General features: G+C 42.3%; 1 protein-coding gene across 13 annotated transcripts in view; it reads left to right on the top strand.

The window, feature by feature from the left end:
- CELF1 (CUGBP Elav-like family member 1) overlaps positions 1-25893 on the top strand; it is an 81570-nt gene that overhangs the window by 16929 nt on the left and 38748 nt on the right. For 8 of the 13 annotated variants that reach the window (XM_090033143.1, XM_090033142.1, XM_090033139.1 and 5 more), the window contains exons 2-4: positions 22464-22651; positions 24469-24551; positions 25232-25280. In XM_090033143.1, the coding sequence (XP_089889269.1) occupies positions 22464-22651; positions 24469-24551; positions 25232-25280 (320 nt within the window). Of the gene's footprint in view, positions 1-2606; positions 3275-4312; positions 4354-22463; positions 22652-24468; positions 24552-25231; positions 25281-25893 lie in introns of those variants that run through there. The other 5 variants (XM_090033145.1, XM_090033144.1, XM_090033148.1 and 2 more) reach the window with 2 other exon arrangements.

Genomic DNA, 25893 nt, shown 5'->3' with positions numbered 1-25893 from the left:
ATAAAGGTTTATTTTTGGCAAAAAAAACAACCCCCTTCCCCTCCCTCCCAACCAACAAAACAAAAACAAAACAACCAACAAACCCTCCCGTTATTTATTTTGGAACATACTGGTAAAAATAATCCATTTCCATCCCTTTATTGTCCCTTCCTAAAGTTGACCAGTATATTGACCAGTGAAGTACCAGAAAAAGGTGTGTTTGGCTGCAAAGAAGACATCTAAACCTTGTGAATAAAATCATGTCAAAGTTTTCTGTCATGAAATATTTTTTTTGCAAGACACACTGTTCTTTTGTTTCCCAGCAATAGTTTGGCATGACATTTCTGTGTGGTTATTTATTTTCTAAAATCCTAAAAAGTACCATACAAAAAATATGGAAAAGTTACAGAATAAAATGTACAGAGTACCAAGTTAGTCACCCACACAAACCGAACTCTGCTCCTTAATGCTCATGCACTACAGTAGTTTTAAATTATGTGATTGCAAATTGGTTTTCCCCACATGGCAGTGAGGACATCATTTCTGGCTCTTTGAATTTAGAGGGAGAACATTCATTAATTTAATTTACCTTTGAGTCGGGCCCTGAACAAAGAATGGATCCTGTAGACCCTTGTCTTGTTTTGGGTCAGATTCAGTTGATAGTTATTGTGGTATAAATCCTGACTTACCCTGGTATAACTGAGAGAATATGTGGCCCCTTCAGGTGTTTCTCAGCTGGAGTTTGTGGTCCTGTTTTAACACATTACCCCAGGACTGTCAAACTGGCGACCCATGGGCTACATTCAGCACATGAGGGATTAAAGCATGATCCACAGACTACCTGGCTGCTGCTCTGCCTATTGTTCTTGCTGCTGCGGCAGCAGCCAGAGTCTCTGGTGCAAGGCAGCATGACAGGAGCTGGCCAGGTAAGCTCACAGCCTGTATGACAGTGCCAGCATGGAGGGTCTTGTGGGGTGTTCATGCTGCTTGTGCAGTGGCAGAGGGGAGGGGAGAGGATGAGCTTACTTACCCACCCACTTAGTGGCAGCACTGGGAAGTTGGGGCTCACCTGCCCTGGGGCAGCAGTAAGGGAAGTCATGGTAGGGAGTGTGGTTGGGCTCGTGCTGCTTGCATGGTAGAGCAGCTCCACATGGCTGGGGCCTGTAACTAGTGTGGCATGCAGCCCCCCAGCTGCTTTGAAAATACAGTCCTGCATTACCCAGTATGATTGTAAATGTTAATAAACCATGCTGTAATACAGGGGTGGGCAAAATACGGCCCAGGGGCAGGATGCGGCCTGCCAGCCATTCTATCTGGCCTGTGGGGGGCCCCCGAAAATTAAGAAAATTAATATTTATCTGCCCCTGACTGCCTGTCCTAGGCGGCCCTCGATGGCTTGCCAAAACTTAGTAAGCGGCCCTCTGCCCAAAATAATTGCCCGCCCCTGCTGGAATAATTTTTGTGGAAAAACTGGCAGTTAACTCCAGCTGAGATGATGTGTAGTCTGCTGAATATGGATATGTGTATTGATCTGGGAATATCTCCTGTATGCATTCTTGCATGCCTAGGAGGCGCAGTTTGGGAAGTGTCAACGGTGTGCTACTTAGAGGCAAAAACTGTAGTTGACCATATTGTAGGACATGAGGATGGGAGCCACTCCTACATTCAGTGGCACCTATGTTTTTCTTGTTTATCATTTGTGCCAACTGTTTTTGGCATCACTTTTTTTCCTGGTTTTGTATCTTTGATTTGTTTCTTTTAATGAGAGATGCAGACAGTGGTAGAATTTCCTTGGTACTCCATAGGAAAATTTGGAAGTAGAAGCTATATCTTGGTGCGTATTATGCGAAGGCAACTACAATATTGCTTTCTTTGCAGAAGAGATGTGGTGGAAGGATGGAAATTGCAGTGGGCAAGTACTTTTTTTTAATCCATGTAACTATGACAATGTGTTGCCACCAGAATCAGGCACTGGGGTAAGTCTGCAGTGAGTGTACTACTTTGTTTATCTTCTCTAATGCTTGGCAAGTTGCTACTACCTCATTATCACATTTACCAAAAAACCTTGTCTGCCTGTGTCATTAGACCAACACGCTCTACTATCCGATGCACATTTTTCTAGGGGAGAGCTACTCAGAGCAGTGCATCACCAGATCAAAGGTGGTTGAATTCTAACATCCTCTATATGGGGACAGAGCTGTCAGACTTTGTAGCCTTTGTGCCTCGTCTGTCTGTATGAGCTAATGTTAAATGGGCCTTATGGTTATGTTGCAAGTGCAGTTAAACTGTATTGTATTAATACTTTTATCAAATCACAAATGTGTGCCAAAGAAATATTCCACCAGGCCTCCTAGAGTTGGCTCTGTCACATTTGCTGTTTGCTTTTTAGAACAGGGGTGGGCAATTGTTTCAGGCGGAGGGCCGCTTACTGAGTTTTGGCAAGCCATCGAGGGCTGCATGACGGGCAGCAAGGGGCAGATAAATATTAATTTTCAAAATTTTTAGGGGCCCTGTGGGCTGGATAGTATGGTCTGGTGGAACGCGTTTTGCCCACCCCTGTTTTAGTGTTGGGTGTTTTGCATCCAATGATTTTCACTTTTGAAGTCAGTGAGGCCCAGCTTTCAGCAGAGGTGCCCATGAGTTATGGATTCTCCTGGCTATTTTGGCAGTACTTAAATATTCTTTCTTGTGTTGTTTTGCTCTCTAGTGGGTCAACTGCATGGATCTGGTATTAAAAAATCCATTTTAGAACCCCCTAAAAAATCTTACGGTTTTTCAGCTTATTCTGCAGCAGTTGGAAGCAAAGGTGCATATTTCAGGACTTACTACAGTTGAGTCCCACAAATGTACCTTGGGTGATGGCTGAAGCTAACCCTCAAATTTCATGATTTTTCAAAATATTATATCCTATTATAAAGGGATTGTTCAAGTTCAAGTCTATTTCTTTGTTACTGAGGCCTTGATTAGGGGGTTGTGTTGAGCTTTGGGCTCAGTATTTTTAAGAAAAGGCTTGAACATAATGGAACTTAGGCTATTTTTCAAAGCATTTTTGTTGCTCTGTGAATTAAGGTTCAGAAAACTTGAAAGTTGCATTATGGAGAAAAGGTCAGGAGTGTACGATGAATTTGTCTTTTGGATTCTACAAGGCATGCTTGTAAAAGCTAGGGATCAATCACTCTAATAATAGAAGGCAGAACAAGTGAAGTTTGACCTGTATGAGGAAAAACGATGCGATTGTAGAACAATCGTGCAAAATTCTCCTTGCTGCAGATGAGTAGCCTTTTATTTTTTCCAGGTGAGTCCAGTAGTACTCCCAGTCATTGTCAAAATAAATGGTAATTGAGAATAATTTTTGGAAAGTATTATTAAAAGGCCATAAAACATTCAGTAAAGCTGTTAGATATATTAGGGGGAAAAGGTGTGTCTTTTTAAAATGTTCTGACATCCTAATGTACACAGGGCAATTTTTGTATAAATATAAGGTAGGTGGCGCTGTGGGTCAACCCTGGTGCCTCTGAGTAAATTATTGCCTTAGCTCATAGTATTCCTTCTTGTCTCCAGGGAAAGAAATTGGAACCTGAATTTCAAATCGTCATGTTGTGCTGCCACTAAAACCCCAGACTAGGCCTATCATAAGTGCCCCTTGCTCTTTTGTCTCTAGAGCTTGACCTGCTCCCTGATGGCTGTGGTTATAGGGCTAGCACCACCACTGAGAAAAGAATTGCATTCTATTATCTGTGAAACACCAGCAAATATGGCTGCTGTGGAGAGCTCGCTATGTTCCCCGATTTGCAGTACGTGTAAAAAACTTATGTTGCAGATGTTTTGCTCTAATTCAGAGCTTTGCTGTCAGTTTTCATCCTCAGTACATTGTTTAAGCGTTTCCATCTCTAGGTCCCTGGTGTGCTGTGCTGCTACCACTATTATCAAAGTATAGTAATAAACACTTCAAGTATTGTGCAAAGTTCTGGCAACAGCTGTACTTTTTCTGCCTTGGGAGCCCCAGGAAGGCATGACACAACACAATATTGCTAGGGCCCCACTGCAACATTAAAACTATTTTTATTCTACAGCCCTGCTGTCCTTTCAGTGTTCTCCATGAAGCTTTCTCTTCTTGCATTTTTAAGAAACATTGCAAATAAGCATTGTCTTTCAGAGTCGCATGAAGAAGACTTTGACCACCTCATGATGATGTCTGCTACTAGAAACATGTTTTCCTTTTGCTGGTAGCATGCCTGTTTAGGAGAGCACAGTTCATGTGTTTGTTTCATAGTATTTTTTTGTTTCTAGCTTCAGAACTTTCAATGTTGGGTTTTTTTCCTTGTTTTTTTAGAGTGAAGACTGGAACTCCTAGAGAGAGGTGCATAGTTACAGGTATGAACCAAATACATCTCTCTTTGCTCATATGTTTATTGAAACCTGTTGTCCAAGGTCTTATTAGAGCAAGATTTCTGTCAACTTCAGCAAAGTGAGTGCCCCTTTTCTCCCACCAAAAGCAGTGTCCACTAAACCCTAGCAATTTGCTGTTATGTGCTGCCCAAAGGGGAAGGGCAGCAACTTGTTTGGGGTGGTGAGTGAGTACCAAGCGAACAGGAAACTTCTATACAATTTGTGGTTTAATCATCTTGGTAAAATGAGTGGGAAGAAGGAAACAGTTACTGCCATATTTTCCTAAATCCAGGACAACCCAAATTTAAGACTGCCCCTCAATAATTGGTTCTATACATGGATCTATACATTTTCTATAATTTTTCATGGATAGAATCTAATTATTGCAGGGTTGTCTTAAAATTGTGCCCGCCACCACTGCAGGGGGGAAAGCAGTGGTAGGAAGACAGGTAGGAAGAGTGGGGTAGGCATTGTGGAAGCAGTAGGAGGGGCTCTGGCAGCTTGCCTCTGCCACCTCACTTGTCCCCCTTGTGCCTGCCCCCCTGCAGCCTTGGGCTCCCCTTTCCCCTCCCAATGTGCCCCTTCTCTATCTCTCTGTCCCCACCTTCTTTAGCACCTTATCCTTGCTCTGGCAGGCTCTGTCCCCAGTCTAGCCTGGGGCACAGAGCATGACTCCAGCCTGGCCCCACAGCAGCTTGTCATGGTGAAGAGGCAGCAGGGGGCAGGCAGCCACAGGTGCTGCTCCCTCCCCACCTGTTGGTCTCATACGTGATTCCAAGATAAGGGGAACCCCATCCCCATCTTAAATGGGGCGGAGGAATCTCATCTTGGAATTAAGTAAATATAGTACTGTATCAATTCAGATTTTTTAAAATTTGTTCGTTTCATGGACAAATAAGTGAAGTCCTGTAAACAATCTTGTTCTTTGTGACACATTGCATGAGCATGGAATGTCATGGGAGAGTGGTCGCTCCTTAAGGAGACGATCCTCCAAGCCCAAAGGAAGGTAATCCCAACGAGGATCAAAGGGAGCAGGAGGGCACACAAGCCTCCATGGCTCACCAAAAGCATCCGGGAATGTCTCCTTGCTAAAAGGGAGGTGTACACCCAATGGAAAGAAGGGGTCATCACCAGGGATGACTATATAGCAGTCGCTCGGGGATGTAGGGGGGCAGTCAGGAAGGCCAAGGCAGAGCTGGAATTAGGACTAGCTTCCCAGATTAAAGACAATAAGAGGTCCTTCTTTAAATACATAGGGGGTAAAAAGAAGATCCCAGGTAATGTGGGGCCCCTGCAGGACGCGTTGGGAAATTTGGTTGTCACACCAGACAACAAAGCTAACATGTTTAACGATTTCTTTGCCTCTGTCTTCCTAAGTAGGGACCAGAACAGCCACCTCCCTGCTGGGCCCCCCTTGGGCCCCGGGGGAGGCACACCTGGGCCAAGGGATAGCAAGGAACTAGTTAGGGAGCTTCTGGAGGGACTGGATGTATTCAAGTCAGCTGGTCCAGACGATCTCCACCCTAGGGTTCTAAAGGAATTGGCCTAGGTCATTGCAGGACCCCTGGCGCGGCTTTACGAGCACTTGTGGTGCTGTAGTGTGGTGCCAGAGGACTGGAAGAGGGCCAACGTGGTTCCCATCTTCAAAAAAGGGAAGGAGGAGGACCCAGGAAACTATAGGCCAGTTAGTCTTATCTCGATCCTAGGCAAGCTGTTTGAGAAAATTATTCTGGCACACATCCAGGAGGGGCCAGCAGGGGACTGCATGCTTAGGGGCAACCAACACAGGTTCATCAGTGGCAGGTCCTTTCAGACCAACCTGGTGGCCTTTTACGATCAGATCACCAGATCATTAGATGCAGGGGTAGCAGTGGATATAATCTTCCTGGACTTCCGGAAGGCTTTTGACACTGTCTCTCACCCCGTTCTCATTAAGAAACTGGGGGGCTGTGGTGTAGACACCCACACAGTCAAGTGGGTCGCCAACTGGCTGGAGGGCCACACCAAGAGGGTGGTAGTGGATGGGTCCTTCTCAACCTGGAAGGACATGGGCAGTGGGGTTCCGCAGGGCTCGGTCCTCGGGCCCGCACTGTTCAACATCTTCATCAGTGACTTGGACGAGGGGGTAAAAAGCACCCTGTTCAAATTTGCTGATGACACTAAGATGTGGGGGAACGTGGGCACGCTAGAAGGAAGCAACAGGCTACAGTTGGACCTAGACAGGTTACAAGGGTGGGCGGATGAGAATAGGATGGGATTCAACATAGACAAATACAAAGTGATACACCTGGGGAGGAAAAACCGGCACCATACCTACAGGTTGGTGAACTCCCCTCTTGTCAGCACAGAGGCGGAAAAGGATCTTGGAGTCATCATTGACTCCAGGATGAACATGGGTCGGCAGTGTGAGGAAGCAGTCAGGAAGGCCAACTGTACCTTGTCATGCATCCACAGATGCATCTCGAGCAGGTCTAAAGAGGTGATCCTCCCCCTCTATGTGGCACTGGTCAGGCTGCAATTGGAGTACTGCGTCCAGTTCTGGGCGCCACACTTCAAGAGGGATGTGGACAGCATGGAGAGGGTCCAGAGGAGGGCCACTCGTATGATCAGGGGACAGCAGGGCAGGCCCTATGAGGAGAGGCAATGGGACCTGAACCTGTTCAGCCTCCAAAAGAGAAGGCTGAGTGGGGATCTAGTGGCCTGTTATAAACTAGTCAGGGGGGATCAGCAGGCATTGTGGGAGTCCCTGTTCCCCCAAGCACTGCCAGGAGTGACCAGGAATAATGGTCACAAGCTGGCAGAGGGTAGGTTTAGGCTAGATATCAGGAGACGCTACTTCACTGTCAGGGAGGCTAGAATCTGGAACCAACTTCCAAGAGAAGTGGTGCAGGCTCCTACCCTGGGGGGTTTTAAGAGGAGGTTAGATGAACACCTTGCTGGGGTCGTTTGACCCCAGTACTCTTTCCTGCCACGGCAGGGGGGTCAGACTAGATGATCTACTCAGGTCCCTTCCGACCCTAGAAACTATGAAACTATGTTCCACTCTGAAAATTGTTTAGATACAACTTTACAAAGTGAGAGTGAGTAAAGTCTTCCACTCCAGCTACAGTAATAAACAATAGCAGGGCCATTCACATTTTTTTTCAGAAATTTCCACAGTTAGAAGTGAATGCCAGTTCATGGCCACAGGACATCTTCTACCTGTACCTCCTGATGTATTAAGTGATCCAGACATGCTGAGATTGTTGCCACTGTAGTGAATTACCACTGCTGCAGTAAAAATGGTTCATTCATTTTCTCTTCTGTAAAAGAATAAAAATTCCATTTAACTTCTTAACTGGGAATTAGAATAGCAACCATGCCACCTCCCACCTCACATGTAGTCATAAAATTGCTGTCAGCAGCATGACAAGGGCTTTGAGTTTCCAGCGCTGAGGGAAGCACTGGCATAGTCTTTCTGATAGGGTACCATAAAACTAGGCTTAAGCTATGTTATGAAGTTCCTGAGTCAAAATAGTTGTAGATGCCCTGAATTGCATTGTTTCAGAGAATTATCTAAGGAAAGTTGGTTTGTCCTATAAACAGAGCTGTCCAGCTGGCAGTCCACAGGCTGCACGTGGCCCATGAGTAGTTAATCTGCAGTCACCAAACTCCCTTTGGCTTCAGCTGCCCTTATTGCTCTGGCTGCTGTTGCAGCTGGTGTCTCCAGACTCCCCCCCCCTCCATTCTCTGGCTTTCACTTCCTTCCCTTGCCTCAAGAGGCAGCCCAGAGGAAGGGGACATGGTTCAGTGCAGTTAGCTGTGCTGGGGGAGCCCTCTGCTAAATAGGTGGGGGAGGAGCATGCATGGTGCACCAATAGGGGTGGTCACATGTGGCTCCTGAAGTTTGCAGCCCTCAGCTGCTAAGAAGTTGGGCAACCCTGCTGTAAGCAAACAATTTAATCTAAAAAAGCCAAGGGTGTAGTGGGCCTCTACCCAATGTAGTGGGTATATTTTTTTTCTAAACGAAGAGCCAGTAGCCAGAGGACAGGTTATGTATAATAAAACTTACCCATGGTCAGAACGGGGTAGCTTGCAAACATTGCCTCTCAGATTCTCTTTGCTAGAAGATTCAGGGTTAGTCTTCAAACATACAAGTTACCACCCCTGCACTCTAACTGATATTACTGTTCAGTATTCAGTTGTAAGAACAATTTTGGTCCGCTGGTGCTCTAAACGTGCTATCTTCCTAACTTCGCTAGCTCCATCTCTTTCCATAGAAAGTTCTGACTTTGTGTCTTTACTACCCATGCCTTCATCAGCTTTCCCATCACTTGTTAACTTGGCTCCTGTCTGTGTCTCTTTACTACCTTTATCTTCTCCTGCCATCCTTGCCTTTATATCATTTTTCACACTATTTCCTTTGGGGTATTCTTCTTTATGCCAAGTGTTCTCACATCCTTCAGATCTCTCCTGGAAACTCAGTTCTTCCACCCTTTTTTCACAGCTCATTTTTTCACCCCTCTCTCCTAGTTTCAATCTCTGTTGAAAAATATCAGAACTCATAGTATTTGCTTTCTGCATAATTTCACCAGATTTAATCAATAGTGAAAGTTGACCAAACCCTGTCTGTTAGAACTCTGAAAACCAATAGGAATTATTTGCTGAAATAACCTTTGTGTATCTGACAATTGAGTCTTTCAGATTAGTTGAGTTCCTAAAGTTAATATTTTTTCTTTATTTACAAAAGTATTTCCAGGCCTTCTTTTATCAGGCAAGAAAAAAAAGAATGGTATAAGCTCAAAATGTGTTTTGCAAGTTAACTTTTTAATATTTGTGTTCTGTACAGTCATGAATCAAAGGCAGGCAGAGAGGGAAAACCTATAGATAAATAAGTTTTTGTTCAAATATACCTATCCCTTGGGTTCACATAGCAGTTTCTCTTCTTTTTAGTTAACAGTTATAAAATAGGTGACTGTAATTATGACTCCTATCAGACTTGACAAGATGAACTGCTTAAAAAGACCTGTGCTATGTCTAGACTTCCAGTTCTAAGTCTTCATTGTCTTTTTTTACAGCCATTCTCAGCAATGTCTCTGCTGTACTTTGTAGCTCAAAGATGCCATTCTGTCTAATTATAGCCTACTTGCTTATGCTGGATAGAATAGTGCTACTTCTATAATCTCCAACTCTAAATTGACCTCCTTAGTTATCTGAACAAGAAGAGGCAACAAAAGGAGTCAGCCCCCATTAGGCCTGTGAAGTGTGAAGAAATATGCCAGATGCAATGGAAAAATAAAATGTATTAATTTGGGGATAAAACATATTTATGATAAATGTAGGTCACTGATCTCAGGAATTTTTGGTAATTTTTTTCCAATGCATCTTTAACTATAGTTCCCAAAACAAAATCTAAAACTAGTAAAGGAAGTGTCTGAAACCGGAAGAAATAGAAATAAACCAGGGACCTCTCAAAAACATTAAAAGTGTTTTAATTTGTCATCAGGAACTCAAATTGTGGTAGAAGCAGATTAGACTCTCAGGAGAAAATGGATTATTTTGATAAAATACGGCTGTCTCTAGTAATGGCTTGAACAAATACTTCCTCCTTTACATTTCATGTCCTTTCTGCTGAGTTGTGCTGTGTTCCATCCTCTGTTTCTTCTTCCTCTCATTTCTTAGTTCAGTGGAGATTACCAGTAACCAAGACAGCCATGTTGGTACTTTTTTTTCCAGCATTGCCTGCTTCACTAAACTTGGTGCAGCAAATTATCTCTTTATTTGCAGTTCTTGAAGACAGGCAGGGTAGAGAGGCACTTTAACTGCTTTTGGCAGGTATTACTCTGGATTCTTCCACAGTTTGTCACAGTCTAAGTGGCACCACTGGAGAGTGCAAAACTAAGAGAATATTTGTGTAGCTTTTGCTCTCTGTCCTTGTCTAAAAGACGGTGCTGGAAAGGATGATAGTGACACACCCAACAAGCAGTGGAAGGAGATTTGAGTCCTTCCACACTTGAGACCTTTGAAGAAAATTCCCAGCCTAGCAGTTTATTATCTTAATAGGTTTGGGGTAAGGAGATAGTGTTGTGATGACAGACAGATGTTCAGGCCTGCCAGGAAGACAGTTTTATGTCCAGTCTGTGATTTTTTTTATTATTATTTATTTTTTAATACCAGTGTAAGCCTTTGTCAGTTTTAAACAGCTGCAACAGGTCAAGTGCTGTGCTGAAAGCCTAATGCTGCTTTAATAACTGACAGCTGTGCACCAAGAAAGTAAAGGTCCTGGTATCAGTTTGCAGCTGCTCTGTACTAGAGAAAAAACTCATTGTTTCTGGAGCTTAGACCCCTTGAATCATGGAATTATCTAGCACCTACAACCCCAACTGGTGAAAACTGAATAAACCTACTGCATACTTCTTCTTCAACAGCTTTCCTTTTGGGGGAAGTGGAAGAGTGTGTGAGAGGAAGGCTGAGAGAGCAAGTGGCAGAGTGAATAACAAGGGGGTCTGAGGAACTTGTTTTTAGACCACCATCTGAAATGTGTGAGCCTTGACTTTCTGATATATAGAGGTTCACACTGAATGTTAGGAATGCCTTTTAAGTCAGTGGCAAATCAGGCCCTGATGGTAGGAGCTTGGCCTATGATGTGGTGATTTAATCCTAAAAGATAAGCTTTCAAAGTTACAAAAGTACTACACTACTTGATGCTGGTTACTCCATTTGTTGGCAATCTCAGCAATGGGCTAAGGATTGAATGTGCCACAGACTGAATTAACTTCACTAATAATGATGACAGTTTTAGAACTGGATGAGGGATTTTAGAGGCAGGAAAAAGTATGTACTGGTACTAGCTGTGCTGCAACAGTTTTTAGACATAAATCCCATCTGTGGGGCTGCATATCATGCACCTTCTACTAGCATTAAATTTAACCTCAAAAGTAAATGTTTTAAAAATAAACTGAAATTTGTATGATGCAGTTTGCTACCCATGCAACCTGCTGATTCTGAAAAGTCAGCCATGAGAATTTCTCTAGTCAGTTATGAATAATCTGTTCAAAAATGTCCACTACATTAGAAAATGAGAAATGGCACCACCCTGTTTTATTACAGTAAGTATATGCATTCAGTGTAATTGTGTAGCAGTTTTAAGAGCAAAAGCCAAAAAAGCACTCACGCTTGGTGTTATACTGCACAGGTGAATGTGTGGCAGCTAGTGCTGAGCTACCTAGTACAGTAAAAGCTTTGTTATCTAGCTTGAATTGGGCAAGGTGGGTGCTGGTTATCTAAAAATTCCAGTTATCTGAGAGTTATACAGAAGACAGTGCCATACTTGTAGTGCAAATACTTGATGCGCATGCACATATGCATGCCAGATAAACTCAGCAAATATTCCAGTTGCTAAAGTGAGAATTTGTATTGGGAGCTATAGGAAATTCCAGTTAATGGAGTTATTCTGGTTAGTAAAATGCTAGCTTTTACTGTATATCATTGAGAGAAGGTACCATTCTAGGATTTGTATCTTCCCTAATTCTCTATCTTGGCTGGTAGAGAAAGGTAAGAGAAGGCTTTATGGGTTCTTCAGCTGATTTATGAGCTTCTTGTGTATTTATGGCTGTATCTTCAGAGAAGTTGCAGAAAGCTCAGTGTTATGGGTGAGTTCGGAAACACATTAAGCAAAGAGGTTCTCATGCCATGATTAAACAAGTGAAAGATTTCTTCTGAACCATTCTTTGTTCCAATAAAGAAGTAGTTTAATTCATCTGAAAAGTCTGAACTTTTCATGAGTGTCTTCCCTCAGGACAGCATTGGAATTTTTCTTAAATTGTGTATAACTTTGAGCTTGTAGAGATTTATGTTAAAATCCATAATACTAAAGTCTACAAACACCCTAAGTTCCACATGCTCTGTCCATGACCCACGTAAGCATTACTGTCCCTTGAGAGTATGAGAGAACTTGCCATATATGGTTTCAAGCTGCTGGTTTTCCAAGGAGCAGACTTCAAGGTAGAGGTTCACTTTATAGACTCAGAGGGCATTTATACACGTGCTCCAGGAGACATAAGCATCACGTGTATCAGCATCCCCACATTGAAAAATAGCAGCAGGGTAGTTTGAACTAAAGCTTGTCATACGAGTTTTAGTTCAAAGCACCCCGCCGCCATTTTTCAGTGTGGGGACACTGATACATGTGATGCTGAAGGCTGCTGGAGCACATGAATTTCCACGCTCCAGCAGACTCAATTAATCAAGTCTGCTCCGATACTCTGGAATTGCAGCACATTGGAGCAGGCTTCCTGCATGTGTATAGGAGCACAGAGATGCATAAGTTTTTGTGTGCAAGTTGTCATTTCCCTTCAGACAAACAGAACTGATTGCTGTTGTTCAGGCTTCATTGATGCAGAGATTTTGAGGGACGTTTTTTAATGTATGAATAAGAAAGGAGCTTGAGAAATGCCATACTGCCCCCCATCTAATCCAGTATCAAATCTTTGCATCAAATGTTAGTGTATTTGGCCTTGTCTGTGTTACAGAGTTCTTTTGGAATAGCCTGTTGGCTGAGATTTTGAAAAGTTTATACTTGTGCTTCAGGTATCCAGGTTGTAGCCATATTGATGTAGAGGCAAAAGGAAGTAGAGGTGATATCTTTTATTAGACCAACTAGATTTTTGCAAAAAAATCTTTAATTGCAAGCTTTTGGGCACAAACACCCTTCTTCAGGCATAGGAGAAAAAACTGTAAAGTTTCTCCTGGGTAGAAATAAATTCATATTTCATAGGAGAGTTGAAGGTGTGGTAAAATCTCCTGTTTGGAACAGTTCATTTTATATGCAGATTAGGGTCAGAGAAAAGTTGGAATAATCTGTTTACCTCAAAGTTGTTTGGTGGTAAGCAGGATGTAGTCATATTTCCTTCTAGTTATGATGTTTAATATTTCACAGAGGATTAAAAAGATGAATGCTCTTCTGGGCAGGCATTTCTACCACACGTCCTAATTACTTGTGCTTGACATAGTTATGCTAGCCGAACTCCTGGTGTGGACACAACTCTGCAAGCAGAAAGTACCTTCTGTTGGTATCGCTTCTAATTTTCAGGGGAGCTGATGTAACTCTAGCAGCAGAAAAACATTATGTACATTTGGGGATCCACCTGGTATAGCATGGTCACCAGCTAAAGTAGTAACAGCCCTATAGGGCAGTGACTGTGCCACCTGTGGGACAGCTTCTGTGGGTGACACATGCAGATTAGGCAGAGGGTAGGCACCATAGTGGCAGATAGGGCAGGGAGCAGAAAGCAGAGTAGCATATGAGGCAGGGTGCAGAAAGTAGAGTAGCGGATAGGGTGGGAGAAGGGGATCTGAGTGGCACTTGGGAAGAATGGAGGACTCATTTGTGGTACTTCTTCCAAAAGTGTTGGCCCCCACTGGAATAGGGTAAGCTTTTTTGACGCATGGATATGGAATAATCTGTCCATAAGTGAAATTTCTTACTAACCCCATCTAGCTAGTGGGTGCCTTAAGCTCTGATACGTGAGAAATATATTTGTATCCCTTTATACAGATGTCTTTACTTTCTGACATAGCCATGGATGTTGTTATCTATGTAAATGCTTAGTTCTGTTTTGAATATCTTATGGCAGTGAGTTTCCTGTGCGTTAACTTAAGAGTATCCTTTATCAGTTCTAAATGCACTTCCTTTCTATCTTATCAAATGTCTCCTGTTTTTGTGTTGTGATAAATGGTAATGCCTTCTCATTCCAGTGCAGCAGTACATCTTACTGAGGAAAGCAGTTTGTAGCAAAAGGAAAAGAATAAGCACAAAAGAAGAAATGCATGACTTCTTTTGAGGCTGACCATAAAAACATTTCTGTGCCCTTCCATTTTGCTATAAATGCTATCACCTAGACATCAGTAGGTAAGTTAATGAAGATTAGCAAATAAAAACAGGAGGTCCTTCTGCAGAAAATTCTGGAATTACCCTTTTCTCCTTTTTAGAAAATAGATTTCTTCTGTCTGATTTTCCTCAAAGGGAAAAAAATAAAATGAGAAGCGTTATCTCGTCTAAGTGGTAAATTCAGAAATAATTCAGAACAGTCAGAGAAAACATCTTCCTGTAGAGGTCAAATACATAGGTAATCCTTGTCTTGGGCTCTTTTCCTGTCTATGGAGTTTTAATTTTAGCATAGTAAGGGGAACTATGCTCACCATTTGAAATATTGCAAGAAAGAGAGAGAATTGTTGGAGAAAAGTTGCAGGCTGTTTTTAAAATGGAACTGCTCTTACCTAGTTCACAAAACTACCTCAGGAAGTTGGGGGAGAAAGAAAGGTTTAAATGCCCTTGGAGATTCTGCATGTCACATCAAGCATAATTCAACTAATTTTGAGGAAACATGAGAGAGGAATATAGAAACAAACTGCCAGCCTTTCCAAGCACTCTGCTGCACACTAGAAACTCTGGTAGTTTCATGTAATTAAAGCTTTAACATTTATTTGGTCTGGGATTATATATTGTTAGATACTTTGAAACAAATTCAGTATTTTTATATTTGGCATATTTTGGTGTTCTTCAAGATCTTTATGGTGCATAACTGCATTATAGAAGTTAGTGAGGGAAGCAACTTGTTTTAACGGCTTAGGTATGTGGTGTTTTGCATGGGTAGGTTGTCTTTAGGCATGGGTACGTTGTATTTAGGTTTCAGAATTAGAAGTCCATTGCAATGCATTGGATAATTTCTGCTATTCTGGGCTACTGAGATTTCTTTTTTTCTGCAGGTTCAAGAATAAATTGCTGCTTAACTTTGTTTCCATGGTTGTGCTCACACCAACGAGAGGAGCTAAATTAGTACAAGTAAAAATAGAACCTGAGATTTTGTAGTGTAGTGTTATCATGGGGTAAATTTGAAAGCAAATGCTTGGGCAGCAAAAATGCAGAATACCTGAGACCTGCCCTAAGGTACGTAGGTTTTTGAGGCTAGCGGCAGAAGTTACACACAAACTGGTTTAAGTGATCAGAAACAGGTTTAAACCTGTAACAGAATAGAAGTTCAGTGCACATAAACCAGTTTCAAAATGGCTGAAACCAGTTTAAGATAAACCTGGTTGAATGTAGTATCATACTTAACTGATTTAGGGCAAACTGATTTATGAAACTTCTGTCCCAGACCCATTCCTGGTTCAAGTTAAATCAGAGTCCCCCAGCTTTTTACAACCCTGGGCTGGGCTGTGCTATCTGCGCCAGAGAGCAGGGATGGCACCACCCCTTTGCTCCCTAACAGGAGCAGTGAGGGCTGGCTCACTGCCACCCCCAGGCAAACCCCTGTTTGGGTCTGGGGCCAGGAAGGGGAAGGGCTTAAACTTCCCTTCCCCTGAGTATGGACCTGCTCTGCCTTGTCCTGCTTACTTATTGCTGGCTGTGTCTGTGGACTACAAATCCCAGAGGCACCTGGAAGCCTAAAAAGATGTGTTTATGTGGGAAGAGACGTTGGGAGACGAAAAGCATCAAACGAGAGGGACTTCTGAGCTGAGAGTGTGGCTTTCACATGTCAAGAGGTAAAGAGTAGACAAAAAAGATTTTTAGCATGTGTGTACATAAAGGGAGAGAGGGTTTTGCTGGTAGGGCTTAAGGAAGTTCTGAACTAGGAAAGGAGTTGGATTGGGGCTAAGGACAGGAGTTGCACATAAACTGGTTTAAGTGATCAGAAACTAATTTAAACCTGTAACAGAACAGAAGCTCAGTGCTCAAATTGATTTAAGATAAACCTGGTTGGATGTAGTATCAGACTTAACTGATTTGGGTCAAACTGGTTTATGGAACTTCTATCCCAGACACCTTCCTGTTTTAAGTTAAATCAGAGTCCTCCAGCATCCCAACATTTTGCAGCTGTGGACTGTGCTGTGTGCTTCAGAGAGCAGGTCTGGCTCCACTCCTCTGCTCCCTAGCTGGAGCATTGTCATTGAGGGCTGACTGACAAGAGGGTGGGGGAGTGGGAAGCCTGGCTGGGGATGCAGCCCAGTCTACAGTTGGGGGGGGGGGAGGAACTGCCCCTCCCCAGCAAACTCTTGCTAGGGTCTGGGGCCAGGGAGGGAGTTTAAACACCCCTTCCCCTGTTCAAATGTACTGCTGGCTATGACTGAGGACTACAAATTCCAGAGGCACCTGGAAGCAGGAAGAGGAAGTGATGAGCAACTCTGCATAGTCCTGCTGCTGTGAGTCTAGACTGCAAATACCAGAGACCTCAGGGGCAGGAGGAAGAGGAAGTGAACACACAGACCATGGTAGCTACATGCCAGAGAACCGTGCTCTAGTGCCCCCCAGCTTCTGGCTTGAGCCACTACAGGCATGTGGTTGCATTTTCTGAATCAAAAGTGATTGTCTGTTTATTTGCTTATTGGTTCAATCTTTGCAGCTTAGACTAACTTACAAAGACTGAATCAATTCAGCCTTGGATGTTTTGACTGACTGTACTTAACCCTAATGTCAGTATTATCAAGTTGGTAAAAAAAATCAATACACTTAATATGTAGCCAACAACCCCACAGATAATCTAGTTTAAATTTCCAGCTACAGTAGGTGAAGAATAGGGCATACCTTTACCTGAGAACTGGAAGCCAGCAGGAATTTCACATAAGTACATCTTAAAAGGCTGTTTATTAGGCTAAGCAGTTTCTCCCACTTCCTTCATAGATGAAAAACAGGAGTGACTGTCAGAACTGGATATAATACCAAAAAAAATTTACAATTTATCACCCTCTCTTCTTGTATTATAAAAATGAATGCGACCTTTCGCACTTTTACTGGTACTGGCAGAAACTCAATCTAAGGGCCATATCACCTTCTACTTTAAAAACTAACTAATTAATACTTATACCTAAAATATTTTAAATTAAAATATCTCCCATTGACAACCTAGCACTTTGCTGCTCTGGTACTGAACTTTGCCAGTATTTTAAGTAGCATGATCAGAGATGCTTTCCATAATCGGAGCTTTTAATGCATTTTCAAATCTGCACCAGCTGGCTTTTTGATACCAATGCACCCCTTCCCTAAGTGTGCACCCCAGAACCAGAGGACAGATTGCTTGATACTTTTGACTTATCAAATATGATAAGCATTTCACACAAGCTTAAAACAGGTGAAGACAAATCTGAAGACATAGCTTTTTTTAACTAAAGCAAGATCAGTACTGGGTAAACTATGGCTTTGCATAGTTGAAATTCTCTGCTTTCTCTTTGGTGCTAAAGTGCTGAGCAGCACTTCTGTTGTTACAAATTGTCAGTGTGCAGACATCCAATGTTCCTGTATTGTAAATAAATCATTTAAAATATAAATGTAAATATTCACAGTTGTATAACTTGGATGAAATGGTACAATTTTAAAATATTTTTATTATGCTTGTATAGTACCTGGAATAGAAGTGGCTTTGTCCTATAGGTCTTACACTCAAGATTGGTATTATATGTATGGTTTGCAAGGTAAATCATAGGAAATTAGGGTTGGAAGGGACCTCAGGAGTCATCTAATCCAGCATTTCTCAACCTGTGGGTTGTGACCCAAAAGTGGGTCGCAAGAATATATGAAAGGGTCCCAACAAACTTTCTGTAAATGGATCAACAAACTTTAAAAATGGATTCTCCTTTAAAGGAGAAAATCGTGGAAAGCCATGGCTTTTCCTTTGCAGGCTGGCAGAGTTCCAGCCTGGAAGGGGCTGCTTGGGTCCCTCCCCCTGCCCCACACTGTGGGGGCTGGGGTTGCAGGATCAGTGGGTCAGGAATGAAGGGTGCTGGGTTGGGACTGGCCATCAGTGTTTACAAATGGGTCCCTGTTCAAAGCAGGGCCATCCCCAACTAGATCATCCCCGCCAAAGCTTGGTTCACTCTTAAATGGAACCAGATTTTTTTTTCCATGTCTTGGTCAGTCATTAATTAACAGACTTCACGGGAAAGGATCTTTGGCAGAATTTGAGTTAAACTAGAAACTCTTCAAGTTATAAGGGTTACTGTAGACAAAGAGTTTAAGTGGAGAAAGAGAAGACTATGAGCACAACTTGGAGAAAGGTTCAGAAGAATTGAAAGAAGTGAGAGTAAAAATTAACGTAACTGAAAATTAATGTGGTGGGAAGAAGAGACTTGTTCAGAACCTGGAAGGCAAAGCCTTAGTGTCTGAATTTTATAGTGAAAGCGGCAAGGAGCCAATAGAAGGATTTGATGTTATTTTGCCTTTAAACTATTATGTCTGCTTTGTGTTCAGTAGAATGAAAATGGCTTCATTTTTTGGGGAACAAAAATTAGAAGATTATGAGAGGAGTTGCTCATAATGATTATTATTAGACTCCTATGAAGTGTTCTTAGTAGCTCCTCTTAAAAGCTACTTTCCAGGAGCATCTAGCATGAAGATCTGCTCTTGACCAGCCCATAACAAACAAGAAAGACAAATGCCCACAACTGATTAGGCAATCTGTATGTCAAGGGGTATTCAGCTCTGACAATGTTCTGAGCTGTTGGCTAAGACTGGAATTCACAGTACATGACTACATAGATACTGGAAGGGATCACCTTTAAACCTTTCCCTGTTTAAACCACGCAATAGAGTATAAAGCAACCTTTTCCCAGGGTGGCCAGACTAAAGTGTGCTGCTGGAATATTAGGTGATATTAAATCCAGTTTCCAAACTGATTAAACTGGTGTATTTGAGACTCAGCCCCTTTGGTATTTAATACCAAGTAGAAAATGGGCTGTGATCTTTGCACCGAGGTGGGGGTAGCTGTTAACACAAAAACAGTTTGTGGATAATTCTTCATGTTGCTTCTGTTCAAGTCGCTACTGGTCAGATTTCCCAGTATTGGGCTCCTTTGTTTTTTGTTCTATATGCAACATAGGCCTGTACTGTCTGAAGCACCTTTTGCTACAGGCTGCCAAAACACCTTTCACATGTTTTTATACTTCAGCCCTGGAGAGGTCAGCATGTATTATCCCAATTTAACAACAAGAACACTGAGGCATATGTGCAACTAACTTCTAAAATTAAACAATGAATTGCTGCCAGCAGACAGACATGGGGCTCTTGATTTCTGGTGTGCTGCTCGTCTCCTACCCCTGTCCTCGCATCCCCTACACACTGTATGTATACAGTATATCATTATTAGAACAGTGTATCATTGAATTTATATATGTTTATCTATAATAGGAAACAAGTTGAGGGTGTTTTTCTGTATATGGGAAGGAGTTCTTGAGTGGTCAGACCTCTTTGTATCAGCTTCTGGGTAGCTTTCCAGTTTGCATCTGTGTCTGCCTTGGGTGGGATACCAGGCTTAAAGCATTCTACCTAAGGTTGAAGGAAGTGGGATTATATTTAAAACTCTATTCTCAGAACTCTTCATGTTATAAGGCCTCTGATTTGCATTGATCCTATAAGGTATCAATAATAAGATGGTGACATAAAGGCTTGGTTCAGGAACAGCCTGTCTTTAAGGACATCAGGGGTTTGGGCTGGCATGTGTGGGGTAAGAAGTTTATTGGGGGCTGCAAGCTAGAGTTTGTATTCTTTCTGCTCTGTCACCCACTGCTATCTTCATGGATCTGACACACTGTTTATCTGACAGTGCATTCAGTACTGCTTCGCCAGGGAAAATTGCACAAAACAAGCCCAGTGCATCAGCATTTTCATTGTGTACTGATCTGAGCCTCCCTTCACATGGTCACATCCCCTTTTTAATCCAGGATTCTATGTCCCTTTCCCAGTCCAGCCTGTTTCTGTCGTGTCTATTGCTGGTCTCCCTGAGCTCCTGTTTCTGTGGTTTGACTGTTTTTGTGTGGCTCAGTGTGTTAAGACCTGCAGGACTTTAGGAAGTGGAGTTGTTTGTTTGGGGGTTAGATAGTACATTGATTTAGTGTTAGTAGTTTGTGACAGACAGAGAAGTGATGGCTGCGTTTAAGTTGGATTTCCTCCCAGAGATGATGGTGGACCATTGCTCCTTGAATGCTAGCCCTGTGTAAGTATTTTGTATCTTCATTTATGCTTTTGTATTTATTTTGAGAGGCTGGAATTGTTGCATTTGAAGTCTCTCTCTTCTGTTTAATGCATTCCCCTTAAAGAAAAGAATGAAGGAGAGTTTCTGAAATACTTTGTGGAAGAGATACTAGAGACAGTTACCAGCTGATGCATTCTGGGCAGGAAAAAAGTCATTGCTCCTGACACCAGTTCATTCCTTTGATTAGAATGAATTGGCAGCACTGTTAACAGAATCCAGTCCAAATTACTGTACTGATGCCCTGAAATCAGTGACTTTTCAGTGCTAGGGCATAAATCAGGTTCCTCCTGTCTGAATGACCCTTTTTGATATGGAATCAAATGATCTTTGAACTATCAGTGAGGTCATGTTATAACTAGAGGGGAAGTTACCAGAAGCCATTATGTTCTCCTCGAGCTTCCCACAGGAATGAAACTAGAACTGAGAGTGACTTCCTGAGGAAAATTAACCCTTCTCAATTGTCCATTGTCAGTCTTTAAGTGTTATGTGGTTCACCAATTAATAGAAAGAGTTGGGTGTTTGTGAATCTTTGAAAAACACCAATCCCTTCCAGTGGGAGCACTGGAGGAGTGAAGGGTACTGTCACCCTTTTCCCCTTCTTCCAGTAAAGAACTTTGTTTCCTCACCTCTGTGTATATCCTTATTGAAAACATGTAAGCTCTTCATGACACCAGCTGCCATCTTATGTGTCTGAATTGTACCCAGTGTATTGTATGGGAAACCAGAATTATGTAGAAACTTGACTGCTAATACAAGTTCTTAAAAATGTCTATGCTGTAAAACTTTTTAACACTAAGAGCATGATAACAATGGGCACTTTTTCTAAATAAGTGTTAAGGCAAGGAGTAATAAAGCACCTGTTTCCCTTAATGTACCATAAATAAAATCACCCAACAAAACCTGAAAAAGAAGACTGGCCCAGAAGAAGTCACTTGTGATATCAGACAAAGAGTGTGGGAGGGGAAAGCTATTCCACAGTCACTGGCCCCCTCCCTTTGTCCCTTCTAGATTATGCACAGGGCTTGTCAGCAGTTTCACCCAGCTAATCTCCATTGCTGTACAGGATACCATTTCAGACAGTCTCCTAGAGAGACTGGTCTAGTATTATGGGAATCTTATAATACTAAAAGCAAGACCTCAAAGTACAAGAGCTAAACAATAGGGCAATGATTTTTGTACTATATAATAATCAGCTGGTAGATTGGCATATGACAGGACTGTTAACGCTAACAACTGATTGCAAACAGTCATAATGATGGACATAACCTGTTGAAGACCCCATACTGTGGATTACTGTATCTTAGAAATAATTTCCCTCCCTACTTGGACACCAAGTACTACTCTCCTTCCACTCTCCTTAAAGTGCTGGAACTTCAGGTTCATTGTTAGCTAAATATGATACAGTATTTAGTCTTGTAACCCTCTAAAGCTAAATATGGTATCCAAGGCTAATAAGGCCATAAGATGAATTGCCTAGCTTTTTCCCAGAATGGTGTGAGCTACTGGATCAACAAGAACCTCACTGAGTTGTGAATCGTCCATGCGAAGATTCATAACATTTTACATACTAGTTACTTTTCTTTATTTTAAAGTGGGGGGGCAGGGAGGCAGTATCAAATTTAAATGAAAATCTTCTTGCCCTTCGTGTTTTCACAGTTTTGCTAATAATTTTAGTAATTCATGCATTAAATAGGTTTGAATCTGTTCCTGCTCCATCTTCTCCTTTGGTTTAGAACTGAAGTAATGGGCTGCTGATATTTCAGTAATTTCCATAATAAACTGATGTCCCAATTCCAGCATATTGATTACAGTGCTGCAGCAAGCAGTAGGAAAGGTTAAACTAGGAAGGGAGAGTTGATATCCAAGCACATAAGTCTTGAGTGAGAGTGGGAGTGGTTTCTAAATGTTTAAGTTGGCTTAAGTATGAATGTGCAGAAGTCCTTTTTAAAATGTTGTTACTGAGAGCTCTCTCCACAGCACCATCAGCAGGCTGCTTGGAGCTGTAATGTCATCTCATACCTAGAAGGAAAGACATTTTAACTAGGGTAAGGTTAAGATGATGATGCAACAGAAGTTCCTCCCTATCTCTCAAAGCTCAAAGAAAATGAATGGCACACTGGATCATCCAGACCAACCTGACCTAGATGCCATCAAGATGTTTGTGGGTCAGGTCCCACGGAGCTGGTGTGAGAAGGATCTAAGAGAACTCTTTGAACAGTATGGTGCTGTCTACGAAATCAATGTTCTACGGGACAGGAGCCAAAATCCTCCTCAGAGCAAAGGTGAGAACCTTTATCCTTTTCAGGTAAGAACTTAGCTCCCAACTGTTCCCTCCTGTATTCTGTCATGCATCATGCTAACTACATACTTGATTGAAAGCACATATAAAATCCTAGACAAGTATTCTGTGAGTGAATTTGAATAATAAATCTGCACCTGCATAGATGTAGCCATGCATAGCCAGATCTTGTACTGTGACCATATTAGGTAAACAAAGTTGGGGATAACTGTGCTTAGATGGAAAGACGGCAAAGGAACCTGGTTGTACAAGGGGTGCAAGTTACTGACTAGGTGTTGAATTTCTCCTGAATCAGGACAGAGCCAGTGGACTAGCATGATGCTACAGTGTACTTTCATGCTGGATGCATCATACTTTGGATGGAATTCAAACAAATCTTGCTCATTTCTGCCAATTGAATAACTTGTGCAACAGTTTGTAAGAAAGGACTAACTCCAGTGTTCCAGCCAGATGGTGCATCAAATAATTACATTCCTCTGCGATTCAGTTGGATACAGTATGTTTCAGGAAGTTTAGGCAGCTGTAATATTTCACCCCAGACATAGCTACATTTCAGAGATGGCGAGTCACCCCTGAAATGATGCTTGAGAGAGCACTTTGGGGAGAAAAGTGCAGATGCTGCTTTCAGATAAGTGTTATACATGCTAACTAAATGGTTTCTTTTAAATATGTATGTCACTTGATCTGTAAAAGAAGGGATGTACAAAGAGAAGTTCTCACAGTTTAGCATGACCAATAAATGTGTTTTATTTGTGGTTATTGGTGACATTCATAAACCTCACTGAGTAGAAGTAAAAATGTCTTTGCAGATCTTTTGGTCTCTGTGGTAGTTACCTAAAGAAAATGTTAATTGGCTGAGACTTTAAAACTAAGCTGAACAAAAATATGAAATATATAACTTTTGATTTTGATAGCCACCCCCTCAACTATCTACTAATTGAAGACTAGGAGGGTGGAGTATAATCGTCTTCTGTGTAAACTGATTTGTGAGGGCTGGTGAGTGTACTAAAAAATTCTGCTAGCAATGGAACACCTATCTTATAGCAGTGAGAGTTGTTTCTAGAGACCTTTTAGGTAGTTAGGGTTGGGATGAGTGGAGAGAACTTTTTAATGTTTCAAAACAATGCTACTCAACCTTTTTGCCCAGCGGACCAAATGAGTAGTGCCTGGTCTGTCCATGGCCTGGATCTAGTGCCTGGGGCAGGTGTGGCAGGGTGCCATCCAGCTTCACAGAGGTGGAAGTGAGGAGCAGCCCAGTCCCAACCCAGCCATGTGAGGAAAGGGGGTTTGGCTCTTCCCTGTGGGGGAAGGGGACATGGCTCTGCCCCAATCTGGCCACAAGGGGAGAAGGGGGTACAGGCCATATCTGATCCAACTGCACAGGGTGAGGAGGCTTGGCCCAGCTCCAACCCACAACACTGGGTTTGGGAATTTGGCAGCAGGGACAGGGTGGCAGTATTAATTGCCACTGCTGTTCCCCCAGCACCAAATTTCCTGACCCATGGGGAGCCCTGTGGGCCAGATATTATGACTCCACAGGCTGGAGTTTGAGCACATTTGTTTCGCAGCATTTCACATCAGGGAGTGTTGAGCCCAGTCACTGAATATATCACATATTTAATTATACTGGTTTTCCCCATCTTACCCCAAAGTGGTGTAGTATTCATTTTTTAATCCCGTTCTGCTACCTATCAAATAGCTTGCGTTAAACAGGTGGAAGTTAGTCTTTATCTGTGTCCTGTTATTTTCCATAGGAGCTGAATGTTCTTACCTTGTTGATGTTCTGTGTTTCCACTGCAGGGTGCTGTTTTGTTACATTTTATACCCGTAAAGCTGCACTAGAAGCACAGAATGCTCTTCATAACATGAAGATTCTCCCAGGGGTAAGAAAGAAAAGTGGTACAGTTTTTCTGACCTCCATTCTATCTGTTTTTTTTCTTCTTCATGACCTGAGGTCTCAGGCTTCTCTGATGCACAAGTATCAACTTTCTCTTCTGCATGGTTTGCTTAGAACAGAAGTTGTCAACCTTTGGGTCTATGTGCTGAAAGGCAGTCCATGGAACCATTGAATCTGACCTACAGATGTGGGGCTTTGGCTAAGGACACGCTCTCTCTGCTGCAACCGAGATAAACAGTGATGGCAGCCAGGTTCTAATGCCTGCCCATCCACCTGCCTCTGCCCCCAGGTGCATCATTCTGTCCTGTAGCTGGAAAAGGTTACTTATTCCTCTCTCAAACTGTGACTTAGGAGGGTGGGGCACAAGCTACATGTGACAGCTGCAGATCTCTGAGGAATTTTGGGATAATGAAATGACAGAGAAGTGTGCGTGCTGGATCTAAAGACCACTTTGAGATACTTGGAGCAATGCTGACATATCAATATAAAGAATATAGGGAAGGCTCGCTGGGATTCTTTATTAGCAATTTCTAGAGTCCCAGGAAACCCTTCTGTTCCAGTAGTTTTTTCTTGCCTCCCTGTCCTCAGTAGTTCCTGTAGGATAATGTGTCTCTCAATGTACTGAGTGAATACATCCAATTTGAGATGCACTTTCTTGGATTTCAGATGCACCATCCTATTCAGATGAAACCAGCTGACAGTGAAAAAAATAATGGTAAGCTGTACCAAAATCTGATTTACTTGGGTGTCATTAATGTTCATAGAAAAATTCTAGGAATTCCCTTTTAGTATGATTTCTGGACAGCAGGACTTCAGGATATGTGTGTGGTGAAATTTGTGGATCAGAGACCCAAGAAGTTATACTTTCAAAAGAACAAATAGATAAGGATAAGGTTTCCAAACTATTACTGCTCATTACACAACAGTATTATTGTTTTGGAAGGCAGTCAGCGAGTGCTTATCTAGGCTAGTGTTTGACCCTGGGCACTGTTATCTGTGTAGTTGGTTGTTTTGAAATATAGCCCATTATAACTACTGCTGGATTCACAGCTTCTTGTGATGAAGTATCTCTAATTTGCTAGGGCAGTATTGCACTCTAAACAGCTCTTTAAGATGTGGGCTTATTTAATATAATATTGTATAGTGGCTGGTCCAGTGGTACCCCCACGCTAGTTGAACCCTTTAGCTGCTACTGCAGCATAAATAATAAATAGTAATTCTTCAGAATCAATGCGGAAATGCACTCGTTATTTATACACAAACACTCCATTAATATACTATTACAAGAACATTTTAAAGTCCAGAAAATGCCAGAATTAAGGTTTGGT

The sequence above is a fragment of the Crocodylus siamensis genome, chromosome 2, assembly GCF_052110815.1.
Source record: "Crocodylus siamensis isolate JL-2025a chromosome 2, ASM5211081v1, whole genome shotgun sequence".
Taxonomy (NCBI): Eukaryota; Metazoa; Chordata; order Crocodylia; family Crocodylidae; genus Crocodylus; species Crocodylus siamensis.
The sequence above is the reverse complement of the archived record's forward strand: the minus strand, read 5'-3'. Positions and strand labels throughout refer to the sequence as shown.